General features: G+C 42.4%; 2 protein-coding genes across 2 annotated transcripts; both read right to left on the bottom strand.

Annotated features, from left to right (window-relative positions):
* Positions 1 to 203: 203 nt before the first annotated feature.
* Positions 204 to 764, bottom strand: LOC146190214 (putative G-protein coupled receptor No18). The gene has a single exon (XM_084599746.1). It carries the CDS (start codon positions 762 to 764, stop codon positions 204 to 206), a length of 561 nt encoding a protein of 186 aa, XP_084455872.1.
* Positions 765 to 7,132: 6,368 nt separating this feature from the next.
* Positions 7,133 to 11,621, bottom strand: LOC146190213 (putative G-protein coupled receptor No18). The gene is made up of 2 exons (XM_084599777.1): positions 11,001 to 11,621; positions 7,133 to 7,750 (listed from the first exon to the last, which is right to left on the bottom strand). The coding sequence occupies exons 1-2, from the start codon at positions 11,619 to 11,621 to the stop codon at positions 7,133 to 7,135; spliced, it is 1,239 nt and encodes a 412-aa protein (XP_084455903.1).
* Positions 11,622 to 23,596: the final 11,975 nt, after the last annotated feature.

Genomic DNA, 23,596 nt, shown 5'->3' with positions numbered 1-23,596 from the left:
AGCCTCCGCTTCTGTAGGATGCTGAAGTAGAAGAACCCCCGCTGGAATGCAGTTGCATTGAGGAAAAATAATGATCACAACGACCCCATAATGACACTTAGACTATGTATCTCAACTCTCACTGCAAGAGCACAAAAGAACGAAGAGAAATGGAACGTCTGTTTGAGATGAGTTCAGTAATGTAAAAGAAATGTGTGGCGCTCTCACAAATGCGTCCTGCGCACCCCTCCGCACAGGATACTACGGAAGGCGCGGCGGAAGTCGATGTTGAACACTGTATAGATAACTGGATTCAACGCCGAGTTGACGTAGCCGAGCCATGTGATGAAGTTCACGAGGCGCTCGGACTTGACGCAGTCGTTGCAGAACGCCGTGGTAACGTACATGATGAAAAAAGGCAGCCAACAAAGCACGAACACTCCCATTACGATACCGAGCACACGAGCAGCCCTCCGCTCGCGAGAAAGCGAAATGCGCTGGCGTTCTTCCCAGCAGGCGAACACCTTGACGCTGGGAGGCCGGCCGTTCTGCTCAATCGCCACACTTGTGTCGGCCAGCGATGGTCGACTTCCATCCTGGCTTCGTGACTGAGGAGGAGGCGTGTCCTCCGAACACGAAGGGTGTCGTTCCTGAAGCAGTGCGGCTGAAGGTTCGGCGCTGGCTGGGCACCGTGCCGCCGAACTGGGCACCTTGATAGCGGCATTCGCGCGTTCCCGTAGCCTCCGGCGCGTAGCCAGGAAGATCTTGAAATAGACGATGGTCATGATGAAAAGTGGAATGAAGAAAGAGCCACTCGCCGAGTACACCACGTAGCCGGCTTCCTGCGTGACAAGGTACACTCCACCCCGTGAACAACAGTACTAAAACCTTAAAAATATGAATATAATATTTGCCTGCAAAGTGGTAATAAATACAATAAAGAAACAACCGTGTTCAGCTTAAAAAGCAAGTCGAACTAAAGCAAGTTGGGTTGGCACGAACAGTATTTCCGCCTTTGGGGTGATATTAGGGCGTGTGGAAAAACCGCATGACCGGCCGCAGTATTGCATATTATAAATTAGGATGAGTTTTACTGCGTGCTACTTATTTTGGATTGCCTTCTGGAGGATTGCACCAAGACATACAAAAGCGAGAGTGAGAAAAATGTTAAAGTGGTGAAGCACATTCATTGCAGTTACCAAACAGTCCACCTTACGCCTCCCCTTTGATGAGCTTGAAATGAGCAATTTTCGATGCGGGATACTACTAATGTTACGCCTTCGACTGGTCTTTTGTCCTTAACCAGCGGGAGAAAGGTTAACTATCCTAGCATTTTTGTACCATGATACGTTTTATTCCGCTTGTAGCGGAATAAATGAGGCCTGTTATACCTGTCGTCACATGTTAACACGAACTATCCAAACAACGACTGTGAGGCAATGAAACGGAAAGCACTTTGCGCCTCAGTGCACGCACACACACACACACACACACACACACACACACACACACACACACACACACACACACACACACACACACACACACACACACACACACACACACACACACACACAGACACACACACACACACACACACACACACACACACACACACACACACACACACACACATACATACATACATACATACATACATACATACATACATACATACATACATACATACATACATACATACATACATACATACATACATACATACATACATACATACATACATACATACATACATACATACATATACAAACACATAATTATGTGTCTGAACGTATGTATGTGCGAAAGAGCATTTACGCATTCGACAGACCACACGTGAAGCAGGCGGTGACGAAGACGACCACCGAATAGCCTATTGAGGTTTCGTGCTTCTCCAGCAACCTCATCACAGTTTATGTATATAGAAGAGAAGCCTGCGATCGAAGTGCCATAAAAATTACATTTTTTCAATAATATTTTTATATATGTTGTGAACAAATGTGTTCGCGACGATAATAAGAACTTTGTTTTTTTTTTTGTTTTTTTTTTTCAGAGCAGTGAGAGTTTCCTTTCCTTCAGAGCCGTGAGACTGAAAAAAAAAAACGGTATTGCATTTTCTGTCATGGTGAATTGCAAATTTCAATTTACTCATTTGATATATAAATTTCTGTGCAACTGAATCGTTTTTCAACCATTATAGCCCGATGAAGCTCTTTATGGTTTACGGAATTTCACTGCAAAAAAATCCCATAGATTGTTTAGTTTTCTAGGGGCTCAATGATAGTAAGGTTGAGGGCAGTAATGATGCAAAGATAATGGCGCTAACGCTGAAGAATATCTTCAATATTTCTTATGCTCTTATACTGCACTTAAAAAAAACCGGCTCACCAAATGTGAGATGATAATGCATATCAGTTCCGTGGTAAAAACTTGAGTGAAAGTGTCGAAGAGCTGCTACGATAGCATATAAATGTACTGTCTAGTAATGTTTAATTTATGTATATATATATATATATATATATATACATAAATTAAATATATATATATATATATATATATATATATATATATATATATATATATATATATATATATATATATATATACTTGATGCTAATTTGTAATTTGCGCCTGCCACGCTATCTCACTGCAGCAGTGTGAACTCGTGAAAACAATTTGTTTACTCTTTGTTAATTATGAAGAATGAAGTTGACGTGTCAAAACGTCAGTGGTATGATGATATAGAGCTATTTATTTGCCGCTACCAAGACTTTTGTAGCGATCTACGTCTATTTTGCTTATTTATGCAACAGCACAACTGTTTCATTTATTTGCATGGAAACGTAGAAATATTTCATGCCTCACAAAGAGGTATTGACAACTCAAGAGACATTCTGTTTTGTTTACATGTTCGGGAAGATTTCATGGGAACCTCTGCAAATGTCCCCGTGAGTAGCTGCGATTTTAAACATCTGAACTCAGAAACGTTCGTTGTAGAATGTGGACATGTTCGTCACATTTCTTATACCTTATATTTGAACATGATTAGACATCAGTTATAAAGCGACGTGGTGGAAGAAATGACAATCAGACGCTCACTTGCATAACGAAGCTTGCCAGATGATACACCTTTCGCGTAATTTGGAGGTGTACAAAAGCCGTAAATGCCGCAATTTCAAATGCGAGCACTTCAGCTTTATTATTGCTGTGTAGGATCACTTTTGCAGGAGCACTTACAATCACACTGGTGAAACTTTTGCGTAGATGTTCTTTTTCGACTATCCCCATGACCACATCGGAAAGCCTTGAAGAATTATTTCAATAAGCAATCTACGCGATATTTATGAACACAGCACCTACCTAAGCAACAAATACCGTGCTAATGTCTGGGAAAAGTTAACAGCTGTAATTGGTGGCAGCCAAACAACTTCTAATAAAAAAAAAAAAAGAAAACATGCGAAGGTAACAAGTTTCTGAAACGCTAACTTAGTATGGTCACCCATAGCAAGAAAAAACGTGCAGCTAAGACACAAATGCCTTCAATGCAGGCACAACCAATCTGGCCTCTGGGCATTTTGTTCAGGCACATGCATCCATCATGGTAAAGTTAAATGAGATTTACGCTTTGTTTGCAGTAGCGGGAAATGAAGGTAGCAAAGGAAATATGAAGCTTACGCAGTTTTGTTGCCTTCGCGAAAACGTATTTTGATGTGAAAACTTAATAGATTCTTAAACATCTGCAAACAAAAAATTTACTCCCATATGTCCACAAAGACAAATGGACTGGTAATACACATGGGCTGATCATAGATTCTATTATCCACATTGCATTAGTGTAATAGTGTGCTATTGAAGAGTCATAAAAAATATCCACGCTCGAAGGCCCGAGAAACATAATTCGACAGAGGCTGCCTCTTATACATTTTGTTCAAAGATTTTCGCCGCTGTGTCAGCACACAGCAAATTGAGTTCAGTACTAAAGCTTGTAGCTTAATGGGATGGTTTTCATTTTCGCTGTTCCCGCCGTTTCCCTGAGCGTCTACGCTGGAGCCACAAATTTGTTTGGGCGTAATGTAGCTGCTAAGAGGTATGAATTCCGATAGTTCTTACAAAGTGCTCACAAATTGGTGCTGGTATAAAATGCTTCCTGAAACACTTAGGTGTTACGCAAACAAGTGATCATATCTCTCTGTTTGACGGTTAGAGCACGTACCGGAAAAAGAATCTGTTCACAAACAGAACTCGAATCCCACGTTAGGAGCAAAAAATTTAACAGGAAAAGAGTATTAACTCTTAATGAATAGATGAATTTTTTTAGCGTTCTGCGGAATTCCATGCTGTATACAGCCTCGAGGTTAGAGGTGTCACATCTAGATGTAGCCATGCGAATCACGTATATTTATCCCGTCAAATATGGAGCTTAATAGCACGATTGCATCTCTACACAACATGTTGAGGCCATATAGCATTAATTGGGCACAGAAGCTCCTTAGCAGTTTTTATCGCCAGCAACAATTCACGCATCACATAACGCTGAGGAGGAAATTTATTTTGAAATACGTCCTTTTGTCTTATTTGAATCCTATTTGCTCCAGCTTGTATTAAACTCAAACTTCCAATAGTTTAAAGCTGCATAGATAAAAATTGACTGTGGCTTAGCTTGGTGAAGCCTGGTGATTGCGAAGCAATACGTGGTACTACTATTGTACCGCTTGTGGGGATGCTTGGCTGTGCTATATTCACCATGGTGATGCTCCGGTTATGTTTGCTGTTATGGCTATGGTGACGCTTCACTGTACTATGTTTAGGTATGGTTTTAGATACGTCTGGAAGAAAGGCGCAGTATCTGACACACTTTCTCCGACAAGTGTGCGTTTGGATTGTACGCCATCGCTCCTGTCGCGTGACGTTCCTTGGCGCGCGTTTAAGTGCGGGATTGGCAGGAACGCTAGACAAGGTGAGACTTCTCAGGCATTTGCCTTTCATTACTTTAGTCGCCGAACTGGTAGCGCTGCTAGTAGATGCACGTTCCAAACTGTCGGACAAATTCGTACCTTCCTCTCCTGCTTCTGTCGTCGATTCTGCTACCGAAGACATTGACCGCATTTTCCTCCTAGCTGCTTCTTGCGCTCGTCGCTTGGAAAGCCGTTCTTCTCGCTCTTCTGTCTCTGTGGCTCGCTTTTGCTTCCTCTTTGCAGCCTGCCTAAGCGCTTTGACTGTAGGCGGCATCTCATGGCTTGACGAGAGGAGCGGAGTCAGGCCGTAACTGCCACCGCGCAAGGCGACGGTGAGTCCCCGCTCTTACACAGATGGTATGACGTCACGCAGCGCGCAGCGCCACTGGTGAGAGGAGCAGAAGTCAGGCGGTAACTGCCACCGCGCAAGGCGACTGCGCGAGTTGAGCCCCCACTCTTACACAGATGGTATGACGTCACACAGCCTGGTCACGCTAAAGGTCAAGCGTGGCTGCCACCGCCGCGTCTTTTGACGGGCTGAGGTGGTAGCTAAAGTAGTATTGCTTCGCAATAAAAATTAGAGCTACATGATGGAATACCAGGGCCAGAAAGCTTGATCATGCTTAACTACTAGCGGCACGGCGGAATTCACAGAATCACAGAACGAATTACACATAAGATACACGAAACGAGCTACAAGGACGAAAGACTCGAGCGAGTAAGAGTCCCGTCGTTTAGGTACGAACGCGCACATTTGTTTTGCAGCAGAAGGGAACACTTCGGAGCCGCATCGAACTCCAAATTCCCAAACGCCACGGCGGAAGATGTTGCTCGTTGTGGAGGCCTACGCCGCTTTTACCTTTTGATCTTTTTTTTTTTCGGTTGAAGCATGCTCCGCCTCTGCAACAAGCGCTACCTAATAACTACAAGCTACGCACGAACATACATGCACACACACGAACAACTATGGTCTGTGATGTAAAGCGTTATTGGATGCAGTAGGTGGGATTGATTTCAGTTGAAGCACGCGGTTATGAATAAAGAGTAATCAATGTCGTTATGCATTGGCGACCCCTCACAGACATCGTAAACTGCAACTAACAATTCAGTAGCTCCGCCAAAAACATTCCAGCGGTGCAAAAGTTCAATAATGCCGAAAAAAATGACTTCGGGAAGGAATCATGACTTTAAGAGTTTATACTAATTATGTCAATGAAATATCAATGTTCACTTACATACGCTATCTACAATGACAATAATCGTGCAGGTGTTTTTTGACTTCCTTGCTTATATCGGGTCCGATTTTATGCGTAGTTCTGCCTATGTCATAGAAACCTAAACAAGTGTCGAATAATTACTAGCAATTAGAACTGCAACGTACCAAACCTATTCAGGCTGTTAGACGCGGTAGGATATACCGGCCCCGCAAAATGAGTGTATGTAGAGTATTGAGCAGCGTCGCCGAAACATCTGTAGTGTCAACCATATGGATAGCCAGTGTGGTAAAATACAATTCAGGCCTGAACACAACAATACCTGTGCGCCTGGGACAACGAATACACAGTGGTGCCTTTTTGAGAAGCGTATTTGTTTGCCAGAATGGGGGGGGGGGGGGGGGGGGGGGGGCACTAGCTTGTTTTGGATTTTGTTGGGCGTCATGAAAATGACAACTAAATATTCGAGCTCACCATAAAGCGGCGACCGACAAATTCGCATTCCCAAAGGTGATTAAAGGTCTTGCAACCTGGGAACGCATAAAGTTTCTTGCTCACCCAAAAATAAACCTGCTGAAATATACATGAAGTGAATTAAAAAGACATATAGCATTTGATTCTAGATAACGCACTTCTGTTTTATGACTCTAAAAGACAACCTTTACATTTGGAATTTCCTCTCACAATGACATTTTCTTAGGCACCTACATATGGCGACATGAAGCGAGTATGCGAGACAAGTACGGAGATTGCTAAAAAACAACATATATGCAGCGACAACAGCCTCCGCTTCTGTAGGATGCTGAAGTAGAAGAACCCCCGCTGGAATGCAGTTGCATTCAGGAAAAATAATGATCACAACGACCCCATAATGACACTTAGACTATGTATCTCAACTCTCACTGCAAGAGCACAAAAGAACGAAGAGAAATGGAACGTCTGTTTGAGATGAGTTCAGTAATGTAAAAGAAATGTGTGGCGCTCTCACAAATGCGTCCTGCGCACCCCTCCGCACAGGATACTACGGAAGGCGCGGCGGAAGTCGATGTTGAACACTGTATAGATAACTGGATTCAACGCCGAGTTGACGTAGCCGAGCCATGTGATGAAGTTCACGAGGCGCTCGGACTTGACGCAGTCGTTGCAGAACGCCGCGGTAACGTACATGATGAAAAAAGGCAGCCAACAAAGCACGAACACTCCCATTACGATACCGAGCACACGAGCAGCCCTCCGCTCGCGAGAAAGCGAAATGCGCTGGCGTTCTTCCCAGCAGGCGAACACCTTGACGCTGGGAGGCCGGCCGTTCTGCTCAATCGCCACACTTGTGTCGGCCAGCGATGGTCGACTTCCATCCTGGCTTCGTGACTGAGGAGGAGGCGTGTCCTCCGAACACGAAGGGTGTCGTTCCTGAAGCAGTGCGGCTGAAGGTTCGGCGCTGGCTGGGCACCGTGCCGCCGAACTGGGCACCTTGGCAGCGGCATTCGCGCGTTCCCGTAGCCTCCGGCGCGTAGCCAGGAAGATCTTGAAATAGACGATGGTCATGATGAAAAGTGGAATGAAGAAAGAGCCACTCGCCGAGTACACCACGTAGCCGGCTTCCTGCGTGACAAGGTACACTCCACCCTGTGAACAACAGTACTAAAACCTTAAAAATATGAATATAATATTTGCCTGCAAAGTGGTAATAAATACAATAAAGAAACAACCGTGTTCAGCTTAAAAAGCAAGTCGAACTAAAGCAAGTTGGGTTGGCACGAACAGTATTTCCGCCTTTGGGGTGATATTAGGGCGTGTGGAAAAACCGCATGACCGGCCGCAGTATTGCATATTATAAATTAGGATGAGTTTTACTGCGTGCTACTTATTTTGGATTGCCTTCTGGAGGATTGCACCAAGACATACAAAAGCGAGAGTGAGAAAAATGTTAAAGTGGTGAAGCACATTCATTGCAGTTACCAAACAGTCCACCTTACGCCTCCCCTTTGATGAGCTTGAAATGAGCAATTTTCGATGCGGGATACTACTAATGTTACGCCTTCGACTGGTCTTTTGTCCTTAACCAGCGGGAGAAAGGTTAACTATCCTAGCATTTTTGTACCATGATACGTTTTATTCCGCTTGTAGCGGAATAAATGAGGCCTGTTATATCTGTCGTCACATGTTAACACGAACTATCCAAACAACGACTGTGAGGCAATGAAACGAAAAGCACTTTGCGCCTCAGTGCACGCACGCACACACACACACACACACACACACACACACACACACACACACACACACACACACACACACACACACACACACACACACACACACACACACACACATACATACATACATACATACATACATACATACATACATACATACATACATACATACATACATACATACATACATACATACATACATACATACATACATACATACATACATACATACATACATACATACATACATACATACATACATACATACATACATACATACATACATATACAAACACATAATTATGTGTCTGAACGTATGTATGTGCGAAAGAGCATTTACGCATTCGACAGACCACACGTGAAGCAGGCGGTGACGAAGACGACCACCGAATAGCCTATTGAGGTTTCGTGCTTCTCCAGCAACCTCATCACAGTTTATGTATATAGAAGAGAAGCCTGCGATCGAAGTGCCATAAAAATTACATTTTTTCAATAATATTTTTATATATGTTGTGAACAAATGTGTTCGCGACGATAATAAGAACTTTGTTTTTTTTTTGTTTTTTTTTTCAGAGCAGTGAGAGTTTCCTTTCCTTCAGAGCCGTGAGACTGAAAAAAAAAACGGTATTGCATTTTCTGTCATGGTGAATTGCAAATTTCAATTTACTCATTTGATATATAAATTTCTGTGCAACTGAATCGTTTTTCAACCATTATAGCCCGATGAAGCTCTTTATGGTTTACGGAATTTCACTGCAAAAAAATCCCATAGATTGTTTAGTTTTCTAGGGGCTCAATGATAGTAAGGTTGAGGGCAGTAATGATGCAAAGATAATGGCGCTAACGCTGAAGAATATCTTCAATATTTCTTATGCTCTTATACTGCACTTAAAAAAAAACCGGCTCACCAAATGTGAGATGATAATGCATATCAGTTCCGTGGTAAAAACTTGAGTGAAAGTGTCGAAGAGCTGCTACGATAGCATATAAATGTACTGTCTAGTAATGTTTAATTTATGTATATATATATATATATATATATATATATATATATATATATATATATATATATATATATATATATATATATATATATACATATATATATATACATAAATTAAATATATATATATATATATATATATATATATATATATATATTTAATTTATGTATATATATATATATATATATATATATATATATATATATATATATATATATATATATAAATGATGTTGTGGTTTGTTGTTGTTTTTTCTTTTAATTTGTGTGTAATTCTCTTCCCGGTAAACAGATAACATTACTAATTTACATGATTATTGAAGTAAAAATTAAAAAAAAAGGCAAAGTATAATCCCCAATGCTTTCCTTGACCTCGCCGACTGTTGGCTTCTGTCCGTCACACACACACACACACACACACACATATATATATATATATGTAAAGATATTTCATAGGCGTACGTTGCGCGCAGTTTACAATATTTACTTTCAAATTTCAATAATTAGGCCCAATGCAGGCCATGTTTGATGAGCTCTCCTTGTTACGTATATATAATTTTAAAAAGAGACAGTACAGAATCAGACTTTGAATCTACATTATAACATCACTGAATTTTAAAAAGAGAAAAAAAAAATTCTTAAATTCTTTTGTAAATATGTTTTCTCGTTATCTCACTAAAAAGACAAAGCATGAGTGAACGTGTTCACCGACGGGGTTTCATTAGTGCTGCCTTACTCAAGTCCAAGATTCTTCAATGTAACCTAGTTTGGAGTAAGGTTTATGGAACGATTCGGTCAAACTTTCACTGCATTGCATGTAAGGTGCTTCCTTAATGAAATTTGTGACCAAGCTTGCGGAGATAATAGTTTCACCTAATTTCCAGAGATTTAGTGCCCAAAATATTAAAACATATAACATATGCTGAGAAGCTGATGTTGCTTGCGTCCTCGGTGATTTCTTGCGCTTCGAAGGGATATACTACGTTGCATTAAACCAAACGTTTTTGACATTTTACTTCAAAAACGTAATGAAATTTGAACGTTGTAAAATGCTTAAAATGCTCTGACAATTCCGGTATTCCTAAGAAAGTTTAAGAACAAGCTGCGAACTAGACGCCGCTGCTGCACAAGCTCTCAGAGTGGGATGTACCCACAAAGGGAAGAAAAATAATCGGAACAGAAGAAAGTTTAGAATTTGAACTCTGCCCAATATAAAGCAGGGGCGCTTAAAATCAAATAAAAGCGTATCATGTCTATACAGAAATGACCAGGTTTTCACGACACTTTAAGTATCGAACAGTACGACACGTAAAGCAGATATTTTCATCAAGAATTTGTCAGGAACCAGTTCATGCCTGCTTGTTCTGTTCAAACCAATACGCGACATTCATACTACACATCTCTAGATATCAAAATTTCTGTTTGACCCTGACGATTCATGCTTGAAATCTCAGCAAGCAGTGCAAGGAGTGCGACGGCATGGAAACACTTCTGAAACACAGAGAGGTCCAATATCCTGTCGTCGGACATTACAAATGAAGTGTCGAAGTTAATAAACAAACTTTAGCTTGCTATCTTATGAGCTCCTCAAAAAGAAAAAAGCCGAAACGGCAGCAGCGATTTTGCAACAAACCTGTGTGAGACGACAGGGTGACGTTTCGTCGAACTGTTCCGGCCAGTCGTTCCAACCGATCAATGGCGGAACAGATATCAATGCGCTGATCACCCATACCAGGAGGATGGAGAAAAGCACACGTCGCAGAGTGCGTTTCTGGGCGTAGTTGATTGGGTCATGGATGGCCCAGTACCGGTCCAGCGCGATGGCGCATAGGTTGAGGATGGAAGCCGTGCAGCACAACACGTCGCACGTGAGCCACAGTTCGCACATATGCAAGCCGAACACCCAGCGCCCCATGATAGAATAGGCCACATTGAATGGCATCACAAGAAGCGCTACGGCGATGTCAGCCAAGGCAAGAGACACCAGAAAAACGTTCTGGACTGTGCGTAGGGGCCGATGGTTGAAAACTGAGCCGATCACCAGCACGTTACCGATTACGGTGAAAACTGTTATGAAACTCAACGAAAGAGCAGTACCGACCGCCTCCTGAACGGACATAGCGATGCCCCCAGGATAGCTGTCCATGGCACCAGTGTCATCAAGTGACGAGGCATTGGCGGCATCAGTCACGACATTTGGCGCCGATGTCCATAGATCGTCACCATCCATCAGTGCACCACTCGGCCTTACCATGGTGATTTGTATCCGCTAAAGATCATTTTCTCCTGGACTTGGGTGCACGGAAGACTACTTTGTCATACCAAATTTCCGGCGTCAGGGAAATGAGTTCTCATTTCGGAACCTTCTACTGGCCCTTGTTGAATACTATGGGCTGGTTGCCAGACAGTTGCGACCATTTCAGGGTAGTGTCCTGCGTAAAATAAAAAGAATGGGATGAATTTAGACACAGTCGGATTATGTATAATAAATACTGCATTCAAAATTGCGACAAGGAGGCGAATACACGGAATAACTTTTTTTCTTCGACCCACATAAAGATACAATGTTGCTGGCCGCAATATAATCATTCTTCACAATAAAAATTACCACAGAGAACTGAAGAAATGCGGTTATTACAGAATAATATTAACTTCAGAGGCAAGATATTATGAAAAGACGAGTAATAAATGCAAAATATAATGGTGAGAGTATACGAAAGTAAGTGAAGACTGAATAAATCACTAAGGAAACGAGGCAGCAGACGCAGCTGACCGCCTGCTCTCTAACTGGGAAACCTCGTCCCCTTCCTCAAATGAAGCGGAGGCGACGTCGGCGTACACTTTACAGCAAATGACTCAACTATATCATTATGAAAGAGCGCTGAAGAAGGGTAATGGGAGGGAAGCCTCAGTTCGCAGGTCGAGCCATATCAAGACAGACACAAAATTTACCCCCACGCGTGTAAAGAATTAACGAGAGCCGAGAAACGCGTGTTTCACCGCTTCCTCACGAACACCACGACGTACCCGGCGTAGCGAAACTCTTTGACACATGCCTTCTAAGGGGAGTGTCCGAACTGTGGGGAAATGTCCTTGGACCTCATCCATATGGAGTGTGCACGGCCCTCCCTGCCCTATACACAAAAGGGTACCATAATTGCAAGAGATACGATGCCTTTCATTTGTTTTGTACAAGAGTACTATAATATGACTTTTTATACCTGTCTCCTTGATGAGAATTCGACAGTCTTCAGCACTCGAAAAGAAACGGATTCAAATGTATTTGTGGCCGTGATTGTTTGGGTTCAGAGAACAAATCGTTTGTAATTTGTAGACGCCATAATGCGAGTGTGTGGCTTTTTTGAGAATTTTGATACAGAGAGTATCGCTGTTTAAAAGCTCCATTAGACAAGGACTATGGTGAAAGCAGTGGAACTATGAACATGCATAGATAACCAGATGACACTCATATCATCAGATTATTAGAGATCATGAACATATGGCTTAACGCTGCTACCAACTCACAACGCTTCTACGCACCGCTATAGAAAAGCGGTCATTCATTGCTGGCACATTTGAATTAAAAATTTAGGTGTTTTGGCTGGCAAAGTGGAGGCAATGCAAGAATGCTTGCATTCCAGGAGTACAAGTTGTCTACATCCTATCTAAACTAGCCTCCTAAACCCCTTAAATAGATTCGTACATGCCTGATTAACCCTATTCATTGGCTAAAAATTTAATGTAGGAACAGGAACAACGTAGAAATATTTCAAGCGAGAACCTGACCTTTGTGAAATAGACAAAAAGGCGAAATTAAAAAGCCAAAGACAGCATCGTTGCCTTTTAAAAACTAATTCTCTCCTTGCGATTGCTTCTAACAGACACCCTCAGTATTATAACTCACTGTCCAACCATCATGCGTTTCATCTGAATTTTCTTCACCATTAGAGCAATGGAAAATTTTAAGGTGGTAGTTGAACATTTTGTCATTCACTTGAAATTTGGACATCGCTGTAGTAGAGCCACTTTCGCAGACTCTACTACCCTCTGGAGTAGATATTTGTGCAATACTGAATTAGGTATTGTCAACTCAAAAAGCTGTCAAGCATCAGTGTGTGCTTAAGCGGTCATACAATCTGCGTGTTGTTCTTTATTTATACATTAGAAACTGGAAGAAAATTATATCAGTAAATAAATAGACATGTCGGCATGCAACGGTTTTTTTTAGTGACAATTCTTATCCATTGTTCAAACCACAAATCCATTAAAAATGCATTGAAATGGGAGACGACAAGGGAAGGAAGCCGAAGAAGAATGTGTGCTAATAAAGAAACATTAGCAGAAACGTTTCATGCAAACAAGCACTTTACTTTAGTAAGGCACAAACTATTCACCGCCGCTTGAAGTAGTGTATTTACACCGATGAGGCGGGTGTGAAAAGGGCACCTCTGTTCTCGTCATATTTGATTGCACCCAAGTCTGATCAGTACGAATATTCAAGATGAACACCCACATGTGCGCAAAATATGAAAGCCTTCAGGACTTGCAAAAGATTATTTAGCTGTCGCGGAGTAGCTGGATAAACTGTTCTTCTTGCTTCCGGTACTTTCGTCTAAAAAACGCGTCAGAAAGCCTGATGCACGCAAGTAGTCATGTATCAGATACTGTTGCGAAATAACGGTTTGCTAATTAGTTGCCTCCTTCTGTGCCGCTTGCGTGGGCTGCCTTATCACCCCGCTGATTGTCCGACATTACGCAAGCTAAGAGCCCTGAAGTTATAATGTTCGCGCTTGGTTTTGGTGCAAAGTGGAGATGTTTTCTGTACTTAACCCATTCCATCGAGCAGTACGTGGCAATGAATAGAGCGTAGCAAGTCTTGGCGAAAAAAATGAGTAGTTGCGGCATTTGTTAAAATATATCCCGTACGTATGTGATGCATCACACAGTTGCGGGTCCATTTTATAATGGTCAAAACCGTATTTAAACCACCACGGCGAGAAAAAAAGAAAGGCACGTTAAATAGCGGAATAGAACGTTCTTGAGAAACGAGTATTGTTAACCTGACTAGATTCCCCTCAATATGCATGCCTGTACATCTGCTACGGCTGCTCGTCAGAGAACTAGTGTCTGCTTTCTTCGGCAATGGTGGATTAGAGTTGATAAAAAAAAGTAGGCAAATGTTTAATCCTGCTAAACCTATGTAACTAAAGCGAAAGCGGCTACACGTTTTGCTCGACCCGCCTGTATTCGTCTGTGTGCGACAGCCTCTTGGCGAGCTATACGCAAACTGGATGATCGGAATCAGCCTCTCAGACGTAGATAGTTCACGAAGCCTGGATCATCCATGATAACTGCTGCTGTCGAGAACGATCCGTTAGAACCGGAGGCAGCGAGCGCACGGCTCCAGCTTTGCTGCGGTTGAATGAAGTCATAGTTGTTATGTAACTAGGCAAGGCGAGTACGCGGTTCCCTCGGTTTCGGCGACAGCTGAGTAACGTCATACTGGCCACGTGCTTTCTTCTCGGTTCAAAGACAAACACGCGCACACGGCGTAGAACTACGGAGGATAGCAGTAAAAGCTTTCGCTTTTAAAATTAAGTCGTGTCAAACGTGTCTTCGTCTTCAGCTATTTGCCGGCGCAGGCGTCATACATCATATGCGACATGGGCACGGATCGTGTTTATTTAAGTACTGGGCGTTGTGAACATGTTTCTGTCGTTGCAGCAAGAGCTAGCACCAAATTAGATATAAAGGAATTTAATCATCAGAAAATGCAGCCTCTCGACTTAGAAGTAACATCTTCCAAAAAGGTCGAATGCAGAGCAAGGGCAAGGCATGCGCCAGCGCCCTTGACATTAAATCGTAGAGTCAGAAACATTATCATATTCCTGCTGAAGCTTTCGTGTCAGTTTGGGTAACTCGCGTATTCTTGTAGTGCTGTCTGTGATTTATATAAGGAAATTTATTGACAGATTTCAAACTTTTTTGAAGATCTCAGGTTTCGCGTAATGGTTGCTTTGGTTTGGTTTGTGGGTTTGGACGTCCCAAAGCAACTCAGGCTATGAGAGGTGCCGTATTTGGGGCCTCGGTAAATTATGAAAAATTGGGGTTTTTTATTGGGCCCTGATATCGCACAGCCCAAGGGCGCCTTGAATGTCGCCTCCGCCTAAAATCGGACGCCACAGCCGGGATTCGATCCCGCATCCTTGGGCACAGCAGCCTAGCACCCTAGCCGCCGCAACACCACTGCGGGGTCATAATATATGAGGGAGCTAGGCGCGGTGAGGGTATGCATGCCTATGAACCCAGTGTAAGAGTCGGGGCTAGTGAATCAGTACAGGGGCAATGCACTAGAAGAGAAAACTACTCCCCTTGCTTTCTTTGAAACGTATGAGGTCAGCGCTGGATAAGACCCCTTCCCCAAAATAATCACTCTCCTAACCTGTAAACTAAGCTGTTTAACACTGCTACTAGAAAAATACTGAGATTAAAAAATGTTTCAGAGGTTATAAAACACGAAGGGTGGAACGGTCTAATGCAAACAGGAAATCAGTTGTGTGAAAAAAAAAAGGAATGCACATCAAAAAGAGTGTTGAAGAGTGACTGCTGTGTTACTCAGTCGTCGGCTGGTGTCGTTGTTGGCTTTTGGCATTACAAATCCAGCGTAGGCCTCAACGACATCTCCTCTCCTATCCACATCTGACATTTTATCGCGTTTGAATGCTATGGCCTTTCATCGAAGTCTCGGGCAAGGCGACAAAGGTATTGTTCTGCACCCTCGACCGGTCTTCTCCTAAACGGGGACAACTCATACTCGGAAAGAGCTACGGCTGAAGTGCCATCCCGCTTACCGTCTTCCTCTACGCCACCTCCTATTAGTACATGGTAAACGTTTTGACTGCTGGAAGTAGCGCGTCAAGACATCAAGTATGTGCGCCGCCTAAATATTGTCGAAATGTGTTGCATTTTGTACACGCGTTAGGACATTTTGTGTCTGTTGGTGTTACGATATTGTCCCTATTTCATTTCCTGTGTAGCCACGAAGGCCATGTTATATCAATGTTTTGTGCACAACCTCTGAGTCCATTTTTCACCACCGGCACGCAGAACTGGCACTTGATACCCATCACGTGTAACCTACCGTCAGTATGTAAATTTTATTACCGGAGTAGAAAAAGAATGCAATATCTTTAATGATAAGTGACAAACTAAACCGTTTTGCTCTTATGTGAATTGTCCCCTGCTCATTTTTATTGCTTCGCAAAGTAATCCGGCCCGCAGCATTTTCCGCTAGCGTGTGGAATGAAAAGTTCATGTACAGAATATGCCGTAGATGTCGTCATTATTCTTAGTCCCTTTCTACAGCCACTGAAAACATAGCAGCGGCTGCGCCGTGTCATCTTCGATTCCCCTTTCTATATATATACAAAAACAAGAGTTGCGAGCGGCTTCCACTTGGAGCTCTACTACACGCAGATAAAAGCAAAAAAACTCAATTGCGACGTTCAGTCAGCCTCAAGGGCTGTTTGGCGGGCGTAGGGTAAAGTTAATGAAGGCTCGAGGCCCTCGTAAGTCGATGGCGACTGAGATGTGCTCGTCTTCTGATCAAACTCCTTCGTCGCCGAATAAGGGAAGACTGCTGTCCCATACTTCCCCATATTTGTCAACGTCACAATAAAAATGGTTGAGAATTGGCAAGGCAGACACGATGAAATATATGCGAACAAAAATTATATGAAAGATGGTCGGAACCGGAAATGGCGGAAAAGAAGAATCTTCAACAGGCGTGAAGACCATTTGAGGGAATGGTCTTTTTTGCGTGTGTGCAAACTATATCCCTTGTTAGGTTTTAAAAGTAACACGTGAAGAATACAGATGAGAACGAAGCAAACACAGGCAATGACTCAACGTGAGATTTCAATGGAAGATAGGACTTTGATGCAAGAACAAATGCGAGAGGAAAGACGCTCAGAACTCACAGGAAACGTTCTGTAACCGTAAATGACTGACGTTTATTTTTCAGCATGCTTTCGGACCATATTAGAATAGAACTTAGTTGCACCGGTTTCTTTCTCGGCATGTTGCCTTCTGGTGAACCTTTATTCGTGGTCGTTGCCACCCACATATTATGAAAAGCTCTGAAGTGCTTTGTTTTGCATCTGACTTAACTTCTAGTCTGGTGCTTTCTCCAATTGTTCGCATGAATGTCAAGTCTAATCAACTTGATGTGTTAGTTTTTTTTTTCTTTTAGGCAAATCGAACAAAAGAAAAAGCACAGAGAAAATGCACTGCGCTGTGAATTGCGGTATGTGTCATCAGCCGTCTGTTTTATCTCTATTTATTGCTCTCCTTCTCGATATGTAAATTGCATTCAAAGGGCATAAAACCGGTTACATTTCGTGCTAACGATACCGTGTATCAGAACCTCTCATTATCTTACGATAAAGTTCGCTGACTAACACTCGATTGTTATGTTCTCATGGTTCAAAAGATATATATATATATATATATATATATATATATATATATATATATATATATATATATATATATATATATATATATATATATATATATATATAGACATTATGCAAGGTGCATATCTGGCCATTTCCAGCCAGATAACTCACATTACCCTTAAAAGTATTTAGCACACAGCGGACTGAGCTTTCTCTGGACGCACTGCTTCCTAAAATCATGTATACCGTATTGCATATACAACGCATACAACCATGACAACCAGTGCGCGTCTCAAGTCAAATTTTTTTATTAAAACACAAATCATCCGCGATGTTGCGATTGATGTAAGAGCTGACAAAGCTTTCTTAAAAGAATCTGTGCTTTTTTTTTCAACTGCCATGCTCCTACTTTTTGTTTCACAATGAAGAGGTAGATGGACATATGAAAATGATAACGCATAGAAGATTAGGTGTCTGCTTCCAGAGCCAATATCCTATTCGCTCACCAGCATATATCCTGCACACGACTGCTCGCGTAAGCACAGCATGATAGAAGCGCCGCTGCCGGCTACGCTCTCAGTAGTGGCAGAATCTATGTCTGAGGACGTGAGTGAATGAAACACTAGGATAAAGAACGGCGCCATGACCGAGTTTCGTAGTGAAGTGGCTCAAAGTGACTAAGATCAGTTGTTCCGTGCCCAACTTGAAAGCTGTTTTAGGCCTAAAACCTTTCGTAGTCATAAAAGGCTGCTCGAAAATAATCATACTTTATAACATCAGACTGTTTTTATATGCTAACCAGCAAGAACTCTGTATCAGACGTATGGCCAGAAACTTAACAAACGAAGCGTTTGGTACTTTTGTCCTTTTTTCGAAAAGTAATTCGCACACTTCTACTTTAAACCTTCTATTACAGTACTACATTACCCCTAATTTATTACTTCTTGTACTTACTTACTCTTGCTATTCGAATAGGGGTAAGTAAGCATCAATCTGCGGTACGTAAAACACAGAGAAAAATGATGAGAAAGAAAAAATAAAACTGAAAGAAATAAGCATTGCTGTTGCAATCATTGTCGCTGTGATTTTCACTAGTCTAAAAAAGGAAAAATTTTCTTTATTGTAGTTTTGAGTCCATGTCCTTCCTTTCGTTAGTCCGACATTTAGAACTGGACTATGATGCAACGTTGCAATTTCGCAGAATAATAAACTAACCACATAACAATGCTTATTCAGATAAGAAATAATTTTCTCGTTTTTGCCTTCAGAAACCTTATTTTTCAGATGCTGCGCGCTGCATGACGTTGCCGTTACCATCATTGATGAAGGCTCGCGAAGTCGAAAAGATTGCAGCTGTAACTAACCCACTTTAGGCAATGCACGAAATATAGGCGCGATGTTAAAGAGTGCTAGCTTTCAGCTCTGGTAGACTGCATATCACGAAAGCGTTTGATGTTACTTTCTGGTGGTACCTAGTCGACCGAACCAAGTACAAAAATTTACATAATGCACTAATCAAACATTCGCGCTAGAAAGGAATAGCAGAGGTTATCTCGAATAAGGTGATTGTCACAAAATATCATCTCCGTAACTGATGACAAGTTCTCATTTACAATTGGTGCTTTCATCCGCATGCAAATCCAGTGAAATTGCTGGGAACCAGACGCCATTTTTTGCACACTATGTAGAGCAAGATCGCACGACAATGAAAAAGAAAGTGCGGTTGAACTCCAAACGGACAGAAACCCAGAGTACGCCGTCTGCAACTACACTGGAGATCTCGCAGTCACGTATAAGCAGTGGCCGGTGCAACAATGAAGCATTGAATTGCACTAGAGCTTCCAAAAGGCAGATAACGCAGCGTCGGAGGATTATTATTTTCACGTAATTCCGGCGCTGGGAAACCGACACCCAATTCTAAAAACTGAGAAGGGGGCGTTTATAGTGCAATAAAGATCGGCGCACATATTAAACAACTTCACAATGCAAAGTGATTAGGTTTTACATCAAAATTAGAGTAGAGATTTCAAACTGCACGACTGCGTCCACCAGGTAGGCATACTAGTGATTAAGACTATATATATATATATATATATATATATATATATATATATATATATATATATATATATATATATATATATATATATATATATATATATATATATATATATATATAAACACGATGTCGCACAACTTTCCCGATTATCTATTTTATTCCAACTGTTTCGGACGGACGGTGGACCGTCATTCTTCAAGGTAGAATTGAGAATATATATACATATATCATCATCAGCAGCAGCAGCAGCAGCCTGACTATACCCACTGCAGGGCGAAGGCCTCTCCCATATTTCTCCACTTAACCCGGTACTGTGCTAGCTGCATCCACTTGACCCCCGCGAACTTCTTAACCTCATCCGCCCACCTAACTTTCTGCCGCCCCCTGCTACGCTTTCCTTCTCTTGGAATCCAGTTTGTTACCCTAAGCGACCATCGGTTATCCTCTCTTCGCACTACATGTCCCGCCCATGCCAATTTCGTCTTGTTAATTTCCACTAGAATGTCGGTAACTTGAGTTATTTCTCTGGCCCACTCTGCACGCTTCCTATCTCTTAACGTTACCCCTACCATTTTTCGTTCCATAGCCTTCTTGGTTGTCCTCAACTTAAGTAGTACTCTCTTGGTTAGCCTCCACGTTTCAGCCCCATAGGTGAGTACAGGTAAGATGCAACTGTTGTATACTTTCCTCTTGAGGGATACCTGTAAGCTGCTAGTCATAATCTGCGAGTACTTGCCAAATGCGCTCCATCCCAATCTTATTCTTCTTGTTATTTCCTTTTCATGGTCCGGATCTGCGGTCACTACCTGTCCTAAGTAGACATATTTGCCTACTGCTTGAAGTACTTCGCTACCTAATGTAAACTGCTGTTCCTTCCCGAGGCTGTTGAACATTACCTTAGTCTTCTGCATATTGATTTTCAAGCCTATCTTTCTACTTTTCCTGTCTAGGTCATCAATAATTATTTGCAGTTCATCCCGCGAGTTGCTTACCAAGGCAATGTCATCAGCAAATCGCAGATTACTGAGGTATTCTCCATCTACCCTTATCCCTAACTGCTCCTATTCTCTGAATACATCTCTGAATACTTCCTCTAAGCAAGCTGTGAATAGTACTGGGGAGATCGTGTCTCTTTGCCTAACACCTTTCTTGATGGAAATTTTGTTATTTTCCTTATGCAGAACTATGGTTGCTGTGCAGCCACTATATAAATCTTCGACATAAACATAAAATATGTAACTCTCAACGGGTCGCTGAACTCGAGCATCCAGCTTCTTCTTCGCGGATTCCGTTCGAACAGCAGAAGCGCAAAATATCTTCCGTAACTTTTCCTTGAATGTGGCTCAGTCCGGAATTGTTGACTCATGGTTTAAAAAATAGGTTTTGGCCACATCGGTCCACAATGCATCACTTAACCTTATGAAAATAACCATAAATCACTGCGAGGAGACGTTGGCATCGCTGAGTCGGGAGGAGGGGCGGGTTCGTCACTACATTACACTATAAAAACAGAGGGAAACGAGCTTGAGGTCTTCCAGTGCAGGAGAGCTACAGAAATTTGAACTAAGAAGAGTAAAAAATTTCAAAGAGATAACGTACCTTCTTATATAAACCTTGAGCATGACGCCACACCACAACCGAGTAATTTTTTAAATCAGTCGAATCATAAAGCAAACGATTCAAGAACCCACCTAAACATTCTAACCAAACACCGGACAGACCACACTTTCAGCATAACATTAACTTCTCAAACGCGACACTTCCCCGGAAGAAACAGCACTCCTATCCCGTGGACTGAAATTCTGCCCAAATATGGGACGATATGACGAATACAAATTACTTAAGGATCTAGACAATTTTTCACGAACCCTAAGACTACAGGAATATTTTTTCGAAAAACCTAACAGTAATTCTACCTCACTTCCCCGGTCTCAGGAACAGTGGACCCCTACATCTTGGAGGGAAAAACATGTGGATTTGTACATAAACGCTGTACAGCGCGACATCCTTCGCACTTTTGAGACCTACAGGCCCGGATCCTCTAACATTTCAAAAAAAGAACGTAACACCTTAACATCACTTAGGCAGCGAACGAAAATCGTCATCAAACCTGCCGATAAAGGAGGTGGTATATTAATATTAAACAAAGACGATTACATTAACGAGGGATATCGCGAACTCAACAACTCAAATTTCTATGAATTACTCCCATCAGATCCCACTGCCGAACACCAGGAAATTATAAAACAAACTCTAAAGCAACTCACCGAGAAAGGGGAAATACTACCGCGAGTGCGTAAGGCACTAGAGGCAATAGATCCGTCCCCAGGGCGTTTCTACATGTCCCGAAAGTGCACAAAGAAAATTATCCCGGTCGACCAATCGTATCCGGCATTGACACGCTCACAGAACCAATATCTAACTACATCGATTCCCTCATCAAACATATCCCTCCCAAACATACATCTTACATACGCGACACTAATCACTTCCTGAAAGAGTTATCTAAATTTACTGTCCCCAAAGGTGCCCTTTTAGTGACCCTTGACGTGGTGTCCCTTTACACGAACATTCCGCACGAGGACGGGATCCAAGCTCTGATCACATGATATGAAAAACACAACTCCCCAAGCTTCCCTAGCCCAACAGTCATCGCGTCACTCGCTAATCTGGTTGGAAAACTCAATTCTCTCGAATTCAACAACTCGTATTACCTACAAATCAGTGGTACAGCTACAAATCAGTGGTACTTCGCTCTCTCTCTCTCTCTCTCTCTATATATATATATATATAGCGAGCACCCAAAGGTCGCCGGAGCTAGTTTTCCGGACGAGGGCTCGAGGCACCACTGTGTGCAGCGCTATAACGTGGCCCAGAGGGTGAAGAGCTGCGTGGCGAAGGCGATCGCGACTCACGACGAGGAGAGTGTGGCGGCCTATGCTGCGGGTGACGTACTCCGCGATGGTCCGAGGCCGTTGACCAGGTCGTGGACAAGGGCTGTCGGGAGTAAATCCCCTCAGGCACATCTGGCGATAAGGGCACTGCCGGTAGAGGTGACCAGCCTCGCCACAATGGTAGCGGTTATCTGGAGCGCTCTAACCGAGGATGGCGACATTACCCTAGAAGCAATGAACAATAATTTCAGAGATATTATTACTGCGTGTGCGGTAGAAGTAGGCGGAAGGATAGTTAGAGGGGATACCGGTAAGCTGTCTAAGGAGACGAAAGATTTGATTAAGAAACGCCAGAGTATGAAAGCTTTCAATCCAACAGACCGGATCGAATTGGCTGAGATATCAAAGCTAATCAATTAGCACAAGGCGGCCGATATAAGGAATTATAACATGCAAAACATTGAGCATGCTGTAAAGAACGGCGAAAGCCTTAAGGCGCTGAAGAAGAAACTGGGCATAGGTAAAAACCAGATGTATGCGATACGGGACGAGGCCGCAGCGTCATCATGAATACGGACAATATAGTCAAAGTAGCCGAGGAGTTCTATACAGATCTCTACAGTAGCCAAAGTAGTCAGGACCGTAACGAGATTGGCAGTAGGGAAAAACAGTCAGACGTTCCACCAGTGACGAAGGACGAGGTCAAGAAAGCATTAAAAACTATGAAAAGGAGGAAACCAGTTGGAAAGGATAAGATAACTACAGATTTGCTGAAGGACGGGGGGGATATCGTGCTAGAAAAACTGGCCACACTGTA

The sequence above is a fragment of the Amblyomma maculatum genome, chromosome 4 (genome assembly GCF_055883805.1).
Source record: "Amblyomma maculatum isolate TAMU_Amacu chromosome 4, ASM5588380v1, whole genome shotgun sequence".
In the NCBI taxonomy this organism is placed as follows: Eukaryota; Metazoa; Arthropoda; class Arachnida; order Ixodida; family Ixodidae; genus Amblyomma; species Amblyomma maculatum.
This window is presented reverse-complemented; position numbering and strand designations above follow the sequence as displayed.

Excerpts from the sequence above, each read along its gene's own strand:
- LOC146190214 (XM_084599746.1), bottom strand. The coding sequence starts at position 764 with ATGACCATCGTCTATTTCAAGATCTTCCTGGCTACGCGCCGGAGGCTA.
- LOC146190213 (XM_084599777.1), bottom strand. The coding sequence starts at position 11,621 with ATGGTAAGGCCGAGTGGTGCACTGATGGATGGTGACGATCTATGGACA. Across the intron at positions 7,751-11,000 it reads CACCCTGTCGTCTCACACAG|GAAGCCGGCTACGTGGTGTA; the intron begins GTTTGTTGCAAA and ends CTTGTCACGCAG.